This window comes from Fringilla coelebs (assembly GCF_963513975.1).
Source record: "Fringilla coelebs genome assembly, chromosome: 7".
Taxonomy (NCBI): Eukaryota; Metazoa; Chordata; class Aves; order Passeriformes; family Fringillidae; genus Fringilla; species Fringilla coelebs.
In genome coordinates this window covers 27,292,902-27,303,872 of record NC_140035.1, presented here as the reverse complement: position 1 = coordinate 27,303,872, position 10,971 = coordinate 27,292,902, and the positions used below count along the sequence as shown (strand labels likewise).

Sequence of the window (10,971 nt, the reverse complement as noted above, 5' to 3'; positions counted from 1 at the left end):
ATTCCCCCCAGCTTTCCTTCAGTCTTTCCTAATCTATTAATTTATAAATTTTCCCAGTTATTCCAGATTATTTGCTCTGCAAGTCCTACTCTTCACTTACAGCAGCCAACAGAGACAATGGAAACGACTGATTGAAAGGTATTAGAAAAGTAGACAGAATCAAGATTAAACAAAACCAATTTCCACAGGGAAACAGAGAAGAGAAAAAGGTGTTTTAAACAGTAGAGTAGTTTCCAAATACTTTATACACTGGTTTTTTCAGCACTAAAAAAGCCAAGATCGTATATCCTCTTTTTCAGCAGCTTCTCAACACAGCTGACACAGAAGAAACATGGATTTACTTTTCACGCTGAAAAGCTTTTATTCTCACTTTCATACAACTCAGTAAATTGCCCAGAGAGTGATTTATTCTCCCCTATGATCTCCTGAATATCTTATACCCACACAAAAGATGGATGCTGGCAGGCAGAGCTGGCAGTAGGAATTTCAGCAGAAGTAAATTGTGTAGTACTTACAATGCAGCATAATAGCTGTAATTTCATTTGAACTGTTGCCATTAATAGAACTACAAGCCAAGACCTAGGCGTTCATCACTGTGCAGCCACTGAGAATTCCTCTGTGCACTCTTCACCACAGATCCAGGCAGCTCAGTCCTGGAAGTGCTACTGTACCTGAAAGAATGACAAGCCAGGCCTGGCACTTCCTCTCACTAGTGAAAGGCACAGGTGGATATCAACTGCTAAGGAGTTTCCCATCAGTATTTAACAGGTGTTTTCACAGCTATTCCAATACTCTGCCAAAATGCAAACTAGCAATTTCAACACATATGCATTGAAAAATGTTTAAAAGGAAACTAAAATATAATACACAGATATGCAAATATGTATGTATATATATTTATACACTGCACATTAGTTGGGCAGGAAGCATGTTTTTCTGTAGCATGTTCTTCTGAAATATTGCATCTCCTACATATGAAGACACAGAAATTCAAACACCTTAAATACTTGGCTAAAGACATCACATCAGAGAATAGTAGTTCTTCACCTAGACTTTTGGTGATGCACCTATTAAAATGCTTTTGTTTAATGCTATAATTAAAACAAACTGCAGGTTGCTTTCTTGGTCTAAAAAAATGTATAGAACCTGAATTCTATTCTATGCTGTTTATATATGCCCTAAATGGAACCTCAGGATTAGCATACATGCTATAAAGGCAATGAAACACATCCAATTTCAGAAAAATTGCCATTAGTAAAGACAACTTTTGCTGTGTATCCTTTCTACTCAGAAACTGCAGATTTGGCTGCCTCTGGCAGGTTAAACAAATTAACCACCTTGCAGGCAGCCTCAAGGGTCTATATGGGAACTCAGACACTGAAGAGGTAAAAAAGCCATTAGTTCTCTCCAGAGGAATTAGTTTTTATATGCATGTCTCTCATCGCTGCTAATCAACCATGATACACATGCTTTCTGCCAAGGTCCCTGACATGTATGGGTAAACATCTGCAAAGTCTGAAAAAATACTATACACTTCCCTGTCCTACCTACAGGAGGGAAAAATGGGCAGTGAACTGCACATTCAGGATAGGCTGTTCTACTGGCAACTCAGAGGTCAGCTCATGACTGATCTTGTATATATGAAAACTGTGAGGGCTGCTGTGGGGAAGGAAGAGCAGATGTGCTAAGAGAAGCAGCACGTAAAAATAAAAGGTCTTTCCTTTCACAATAATAGAGAGCACAGCAAGCAAAGAATTAGTAAATAGAAGAATGGAGACATGAAGCATTACAGAGAAAAGGACAAACATGACGGCTGACAAAGGCCTCTTGAAAATACAGCATTTTGTGCCTCCATTGGATGATATGTGTAAGGATTAATACACTCAATTATTGAATCTACTTGCATACTGCAACAGCCACATGACAAAGATTGGAAGCAAACTCAGAGCCATCAGTCACCATTAAAATTTATAATATGTCACAGAACATTTCTTGGATCTTCTTGAGAGTAGGAATAAATTGTTGCTTTCTATTTTAAATGGGAAAACCAGGTCATGTACATCATTACTTCCTATAATCAAAAGAAAGTCCATTTCACAATTTTGGTCATCGTGTGTGTCTGAATTCTGACTAAGGTATGGACTAATTTCCATGCTCTCCCATAAGGCTCATGTAGAATTTTGGATGAAGATGAAAGCCTGTCTACAACCTTACGTATTAGTTTTAGTTACTTGGTCCCAGTTGCATCATGAACACACTATGGTTAAATAAGTATTTCTGGGCAGAAGTACCAGCATGCCCTTTGGTTACTGTAACTATCCCCACAATGTGAATAATGCCTGTAAAACTCTTCTGGGCAAGCTAATCTCTCATCTGCAGAAACCACTGGAGAGAATATAGGCCACCAGAGGAGAACAACACAGATTTTTCTTCACAGTACTGACAGTAATTATTAATGTTTCTCAACAATAATTACTAAATTGAAAACTAAATTCTTTTGCCTGACCACTTCTGTCCAGTGGATCCCTGTTTTTCATCAGGTATCAATAATCATAATAGAGCTGTGCCTGTGCAAACAAACCTTTGCAATCAAGGTCCAAAGATCCAGATTTTCGGAGCACAGCCATTTTCCTCTATTTCTGTAGGCATTTCTTGGGAATTATCTGCTTCATGTGAGAAAAGCAGAGCACTAGCTTCTTTGTATGCATATGCATTTAGATTTTACACTAGTATTTCTTCAGCAGAGTATCTATTAGGAAACAGAAGTGAGAAGGTTCCATTAGCCCACCTAATTAAGTTTTAGTGTTAGCCTAGACCTGAACTGCTCAAAATTGGACTGAGAAAATCTGTCTCCACAAACTTAAATGAACAGTTGAATTAAGGAGCCAGAGATTTTTTCCTAAATAATTTTGCTTCATTAGCAGGGGCATTGTGAAAGTTTCCACTCGGATCATAGCCTTAGGGCATGCTTACAGAGAAAAAAAATCTGGAAAACATCCTACAATAATACCTCCAAAATCCAAACCAGGCGAAAGAGGATGCGCTTGGGAACACCCCGAAGTGAGCACCTGAGTGTTTCTGCCTGTTCTGATACGGACTCCTCAAACCGCGCCGCACAGCGCCACCTTCTGGGGACCAAATATTGCATTTTTTCCTGGTCTGAGAAAAAAAGCCGTAAGCATATCAAAGAAAACTTTCATACAAAAACGTTAGTAGAGCTAGGATTTGGGAAAAAAAAAAAAAAAGGCTGTTTTAACCAAAAACCTATAAAACCTAAATCACAAAAAAATTAAATTAATCTCTGCTATTCCTATCAACATGAATAAGCCACTCTCAAGTATTTTTGCTGGTTTCTAGCTTGCTACACTAACAAATCACCTTAACGTCACCATATTTCCTTGTTGAATTTCCCAACAAGAAGAAACCAGTCAATAGTTTGATTACTTGATTAAGCAATTAGCGCTTAATTAGCTCTCCTTTCTTGAGCGCCTCAGCTAACAGGCTTGGTATTTGGCAGTTTTCTAGGTTTGCATACAATATTTTTAAGAAGACTAGGTAAATAGAATAAAGGGGAAAAAAAATATGTGACATATCAAAATTCTAGAAAAAGGAATCTTGAATGCTTAGAAATTAACTGAAGGCTCTGTTTCCTTGCTTTGTTTGCCATCTAAAATACAGAGTTCTCACCAGCACACGCGAAAGCTTTTCTTCCAACACAGCAGAATTAGCGCAACCAAAGCCAGTAATTCAAAGCTATCTTTTTATTTACTTTTTTTAATACAACCAGCACCTTTAGGAGGCACATACCTTCCGGTTTGGAACTTAACTGCTCCACGTGGAGCGCTAGCTCCCTCCTAGAGCTGTACGTCCCACAGCCCCACACCCCGCGGTGCCGCTGCCCGGTTCCCTCAGGGTTCGCGGCCCAGGCACCGCCCCGAGGGCGGCGCGAGCGCACCTGCTCCCTCACGGCCCCGCGCGCTTCCCGCCGCCGCCTTTTGAACAGCCCCGTGACGTCATCGCGGGGCGGGCGCACGTGCGGCGCCCCCTGCCGGGTCCCTCGCGAGGGGGGCATGGGCGGGGCCGGGGGCGGGCCCGTGCGCGGGGGCGGTGCTCGGGCGGTGCGCAGGCGCGGCGCGCGGGCGGGCGGCGCGCGGAGCGGTGCTCCCATGAGCCGGCGCTGCCGCTCGGCCGCCGCCGCGCTGCTGCGGGGGCTCGCCGGCCCCGCCGCGCTGTGCCTGGGCAGCGCCATGAGCCTCTGCGGGGCGCCGGCCGCCTGCGCCGCGGGGCCTGCGGGCGGCGGCGGCGGTGGTGGCGGCGGCGGCGGCGGTGGCGGCGGGGGGTTCTCCGCGGCGCGGCTGAGCCCGCCGTGGCTGCGGCTGCCCGAGGTGGCGGGAGCTGAGCCGCACCGCACCAACGAGCTGCTGCTGCTGCCGCCGCCGGCCCCGCGCGGCCCAGCCCCGTCGCCGCAGCACCACGTCGTGTACTTCCCGGGGGACGTGCAGGTACGGAGCGCGGGTGCGGGCGCCGGCGATGGGGGCCCGGGCGGGGAAGCGGCGCTGAGGGGCGCGTCCCCGGAGGGGCTCTGCGGGTGGGCATTGGCCGGCTCCCGCCGCGGCCATCGGAGCATCTCGCTGCCCCGCACGGTCGGGCACAGGGAGCGGGAACGGGCCCTCCGGAAACCTCAGCTGGAGCAGTAGTGCAGGGGAGGAGCGTCGTCCTTACAGAATCACTTAGGTTGGAGATCACCGAGTCCAGCCTATGACCAACACCACCAGGTCAACCAGATCCTGGCGCTGTCACGTCTAGTCTTTTCTTCAACACCTCCAGGACAATCCACCCTTTCTGTGAAGGGTGCTTCATAATGTCCAACCTAAACTTCCTTGGCACAACCTAAAACTGTGTCTTCTTGTCACCTGAAAGAAGACACCAACCTCATCTGGCTACAGCTCCTTTCAGGGACTTAGCGTGAGCAATAAGGGCTCTCCCTAAGCCTGCTCTTCTCCAGGCTGAACACTCCCAGCTCCCTCAACTGCTCCTCACAGGACTTGTGCTCCAGCCCCTTCACCAGCTCCACTGCCCTTCTCTGGACTCACTCCAGCCCTATAGTGCTGCCTGAGGGTGTCAGTGACGGGGATGGCCGTGGAAGCATGGCACGGAGTGTTAATAAGGTGCCTGGTTGTCCTCCCCAGGCAGTGCACCGTGCAGGTCTATGGACATCCCAGACCCTGCCCTTTGGGAATTCGACAGGCACTGACACTTTCTCAGCCTGTCCTGAGAAGGCACCTCTGGAGTTGGTGGTCTCTGGAGTTGGCAAGAAATTGCAGAGACTCTGAAGTGCTGTCCCCGAGCATGTGGACAACCACTCTAACATAACTTGTTCTGGTAGCCAGCTAATCTCTGTTGTCATTACTGCTTTTCAAAAGCAGGGGTAGTGCCTTCTTCAAGGGAAAAGTCTTTCCCTTCTGTCAGGTAAAGATGCAGAATTTTGTGTGTTTTTATTTTAAGGATTGGGATGGCCTATGAAGACGTGTATGATTGGCATTCTTGCATATGGCTTCATTATTCCTTAGTAAAATAAATGAACTAGTATTTTTTTGCCATTAAGATTTCAGACATGAGGTTCATTCATGACTTAGGGGTTAATTTCTTTCCAAAAATGCCCTCTATGGATGCGAATAAGGCAATAAAAATTTCCTACAGCTGAATGAGAGGGGATATTTTTGTTTCTGTACAAAATCCAGAAAACTTGATACAAAGTTTTAAGTCTGTTTTTGTTTCATAGTAAGATAATCAGTATTTCTGTAGGTAGAGATAATGCAGTAAAAATATGTATTCTGTGTCATACTAAGTTGAATAATACTTTAATTTTCTTTTGGTGTGAAGTCAACAAAAATTATGAATATTTTCATGTGCTGACTTTATTGTATTGATTTTGAGAGTATTAAAGATATGTGATAAAAAATATTAAAGTAAGCAAGTCAAAATATACCAGTTTCTTTTATGTGTTTCTTGTTCTGCAAACTTAAAAAGTAGGAGCCTCTAATGCATGGGTTTTTTTTTACAGTCCTTTCTGTAAAAAAGTACTCCTTTCTCCTTTATAAATAGGAGTTCATTGGAGCTGAATCTTTTCACAATGTAGTAATCTTTTCTATTTTTTTAATTTTTCAGAACTATCACGACATCATGTCTTGCCACCCAGAAAACTTTCAGTGGGAGCACTGGAGTTTTGAAAATGTTGCTACCATACTCGCTCGCCGGTTCCCCAATAGCTTTATTTGGGTCATAAAGTGTTCTCGAATGCACCTGCACAAATTCAGTTGCTATGACAATTTCGTGACAAGTAACATGTTTGGAGCACCAGAGCACAGCACTGACTTAGGAGCTTTCAAGCATCTCCATGCTTTGCTGGTTAATGCATTCAGACTCTCTCAGAATATTCTGTTGTCCCAGAAAAGTGTGCATGGTGTCAGCAAGGATGCCAAAATAGCTGCTTGTAAATCACAACCGCAGTCAGTTCCTACAACAAATGGCTGCTCGTCCAGAGAAAGGGAGAGAGATTGTGAATGCTCTGATAATTCTGCTGTGAACGTCATGGTACCGTCTGCTGTAGGTGCAGCATCCTTTACTTTGATTGGCTTCAGTAAAGGCTGTGTGGTTTTGAACCAACTGCTTTATGAGCTGAAGGAAGCCAAAAAAGACAAGAATACAGATGCCTTCTTAAAAAACATAAAAGCAATTTACTGGCTGGATGGTGGTCACTCAGGAGGAAGCAACACTTGGGTTACTTACCCTGAAATGCTGAAAGAACTTGCAGAGACAGGAATTAAAGTTCATGCTCACGTTACACCGTACCAAGTGTTTGACACAATGAGGTCATGGATTGGGAGAGAGCATGAGAAATTTGTACAGATACTTCAAGAATTTGGTGTGGAAATAAATGATCAACTGCATTTTGCTGATGAAGTTCCCTCCTTAGACAACCACTTCAGAGTTCATGAAGTATTTTGAGACTGTATGTATATGAACAGCATATTCTTTGTAGAAGCACTCTTAACACTGTAAATGTTGTCATCTAGATTTTCAGCTTTGAGCAGATGCTTTCTAAACAGAATACTAAATCAGTTCTGTGTTGCTAATAGATACTATATATAAATTTCTGTAGCATAAAAAGGCTTATTGGGACCCCATAACTATAACAGATGTTGTTTTTTGATTCCTGGGAAAAAAGTGTTATGAAGAACAATCCTATGCATGTTTTTTTTTTTTTTGTTAAATGTGAATGTTTATTCTTAAACTGTTGGCAGAATTTTTAGTCCTGGATGTCTAATATCATATACTGCATTTAATGGGACTTTAAAGTACTTGGGAATTTCAGATGTGTAGATAATTCAATTGAGTGCTTCCAGGGCTAAAATTATTGCTCTTTGTCAATAACAGATGTAAGGTTAGTTTCTTGGCTTAAGGAAATTGATTGTAAGAAGAATGTTAGTAATATATTTTGTGGAGACCTGTTTTATTAGGTAATTAAATCTTCCAGTTTTGTAGCATTTTTCCTGTTTGAAACAAAGTCACAAATTCCTTTGGAATAATAGTGCCAATTCATTTGTCTTCCTTATGTGTGCCTTGCCATTTCTGTCACTCTGAGGTTTGATTAATAAATTGTGTAGTATCTGCTAGTGAGCAGCCATTTTACCTGGGGGTTTGAAAATTGTGATGTAGCTATGTTAAGTAACCAGGAATGTTGATTTGGATGTAGCTTGTTTGTGTTTCAAGATACCTTGCTGTTGCTTTGCTAACTTCTGTAAGGACCAGCAGTAATACCTTTATTGTCACATCAAGGGGTGACATCCCAGCCTTGTGATGGCAAGGTTTTACTTGGCAATTGCTGCATTGATGTTGCTCTTAATCAAGCCATAAGCACATAATCTATTACAAGTTGCGTTAAAAAAATTCAGACTGTGTTGACTGTAGCTCTTTCAAAATGCTTCAGTTTTAAAATCTATTATCTCCTTTAAATGTACTGCAGTAGTTGTGTCTAGAGCCATCCAAAAACCTTATTTTTGGAGCCTAATTTTTCCTACAGAAAAAAAACCCCTCTAAATAGAAAGCCAGCCAGATTTGATGCAGAAGATGTAATCTGGTTCAGGCACCAAACCTGAGTGTACTTAAGAAAGAAATACTGAAAGATGGACAATGATGATATTAATGGAACTTTTCTACTGTTGCAAGTAACTTCCCATTTAGCTACAAAGCTTAGAATCATTCTTAAAGACAGCTGCAGCTATTAACAATGAGCCAGTAACTCCAAATGGTTTTGGATTTCTTGAAGTATAGGAATACATAAGCAAGTTAGCAAAACTCTGTGAAGATTACACAAAAAATTGTGGCTAAGTTCTGAAAAAAGGCATTTTATTCAACTTCGGTTCTATGTTTGATGGCTTAGTGACAACTCTGCCCTGCTCCTTGTTTCCCGTGACTCTTACACTGTGGAAAGGAAGTTTCTTCTTTTGGCATCATTAAAACTTAAAAGGTTCCCTGTAGACAACTTTTGGCAGAAAGTGTGCATGTCAGTGATCACTGAATAATGAGAAAAGTGTGTTGTACTCCTTAGAAAATGTTCTTAATACTCAAAATATTAAGGGTGATAGAAAGGATTATGCATACAGTGTGCACCTTACAATTTGAAAAGAGAACTCTATCACTAATAATTAGATTACCTAGTTCATCAAAAGAAATCTACTTTAATTGATGGAGAAAAGTGCAACATGCAAACAAACTCTAAAGAACCTGAAATTTAGTTCCATCTGCTTTTTTTATTTTAGGCTGTTTCTTGGAGATTTTGTTCAATCCTATTTGTTGATTACCATCTTAATAGGCTTATAACAACTTTTTAATTTGTTTCAAGTAACATTTTTTTTCCCCTTTATGGTCCTTTTGATAACACTTGCAGCATATGTGAGGATTTTTTTTCTGTAAAGGAAATATGGGTCACCTAAAGAAGTGGTTTTTATAGAAAGCCTGCAAATGTCTTGAAATATATTTAACCATCCTCTTACAAAATAGTATTTTAAAAAGTAAACCAACAAAAACCCCAGAACTTTCTATTGCCTTTGCTCCCTCAGTTTCAGACTGACTAGGCTAAGTTGGGTGTGCTAACACTTGCCCAATCCAATAACACTGCAGATCAGAGACCAATTTCTAAACAATTCTGTGCCTACCAAAACATCAGAACTACGTTGCTGCAAGCTTTTGGAAATAGCTATTAAAATATTGACATTGTCTTCAAAAGTTTCTGGATGGCTGTCCTGTTAAAATAATACTAACCTGTTTGATGGAGGCTGCCTACAATAACTGTTAAATAGGCTCAAGTGTTGCTGCATTACTTTGAAGAATAGGCACTTTGTTGTAAAACTAATCTTGTTATGAGACCTCGTGTTGTGGAGGGAAAACTGACTGGTTGTTTTTCATTCTTTAAACAGCTGTAGTACTCTGTTGGAATGTGCCTCTGTCATTCATTACAATACATGCTAAAAATAAATTTTGCAAACTATGTAGAAAATAAACTATTTCTGATGGATGAAACCACTTTGATGTGAGTATAAAACCATTAAACAAGGAATGTGCAGTTTTGTGGCTTAAGTTTTATCAGGTGTTTCTGGAGACCTAGTTTAAAAAATCAGATTTATTTGATGACTTTTCTTCAAGGAGGCTTTGTATTTGTGTAGTCAGCATCCATAATTTTAAGACAGCTTACTGGCATCTCACAAACACAGGAAAGCTGGCATGAAGCAGCCAAGGGTGGGACATTTCTGTGTTAGGATAAAATGGGTCATAGTTTGCACATTTTTCAACATTAACTTTGAAGGCAGTTTTTAATAAGCTTAGGTGTAAATGCCTAAAGTTAGGTGGCTCTCCTGCTTATAGCGGTGTAGTTCAAGACACTTCTGTTTTCTAATGGAGTGAGCAACCTCATACAGTCCATGGTACAACCTAGTAATGACTGGTTTTCTTGTATTACATGCTAACATGTACTAAACTGTAAACTGTTAAATTCTTTTAAAGCAAGGCTTGATTCTATGAACTTGTCCGGATGACTGAAATAATTTTATTTTGTATGAATCTAAAATGATAAAAAGTTTGATAAACTTCTTCCCATCTGGGACTGACTTAGTCAGATCTCTCCAAATGCAAAAGTTGGCAGCATGAAAATAAAATTTAAACTTGAGTGTTAAGGGGGCCTGAGAATACCAAGCTGACACCTCCTTTTGTGAATGGAGACCCAAGGAATGCCAGGAGGTATCAGCACATCTCTGTACCAGTACCTTGAGAAGCTGCTGGCAGTTAAAGTGAGGGCTGTGCAGGCAAAGTGCTGGAACACAGCTTTGTTGAGCCCTGCAGGCTCTCTGAACCTCTCAATTCAGTCCTGACACACAAAGAATATGCTCTGTTCACCTCCGCAATTCAGACTGGGCCCTTGACATTACCACAACAAAGCCAAGAGGTTACCCCAGCCTGATGGGCAGAGAGATTCTGTCTCAGCAGTGTGCACAAGAAATCCTTGTTCCTTTCTGAACAAAAATTTTGGGAGACCTATTTGTGATCCCAAATTGAAATTCTACCCTCCGAACGTACAATGATGCCCGTCAGAATCGCTTGGCTGGTTCCATTCATGCTTATTCATTGAGGTGGCCGGGTGCCCATTCACATGGTACCAGACTATTTTCACTGTGTTGAACTGCCAAGAAGAACAGGTTTAGAAGAATAATCTGCACAGTGTTCAAGCTCCTGCTCTTCTGAAGAAAGCTTTTTTCCCAGCACTTTTTTTCCACTACACATTTATTTTGTCTAAGAGCTTTTGACAAGTTCAATTCTCAAAAAACGTTGCTAGAAGTAACAGACTGACCTAAGTCAGATAAATGCTGCATTTACAAACAGCACAAGTAATAACACCAGAGGTGTTTCAAAGAGACA

General features: G+C 41.7%; 1 protein-coding gene across 1 annotated transcript; it reads left to right on the top strand.

Annotated features, from left to right (window-relative positions):
- Positions 1-4,166: 4,166 nt before the first annotated feature.
- On the top strand, positions 4,167-9,452 carry LOC311155744 (mitochondrial protein C2orf69 homolog; the record flags this gene model as incomplete). Its single annotated transcript, XM_084209129.1, has 2 exons — positions 4,167-4,502; positions 6,169-9,452. 2 exons carry the CDS (start codon positions 4,167-4,169, stop codon positions 7,006-7,008), a joined length of 1,176 nt encoding a protein of 391 aa, XP_084065255.1. The 3' UTR covers positions 7,009-9,452.
- Positions 9,453-10,971: the final 1,519 nt, after the last annotated feature.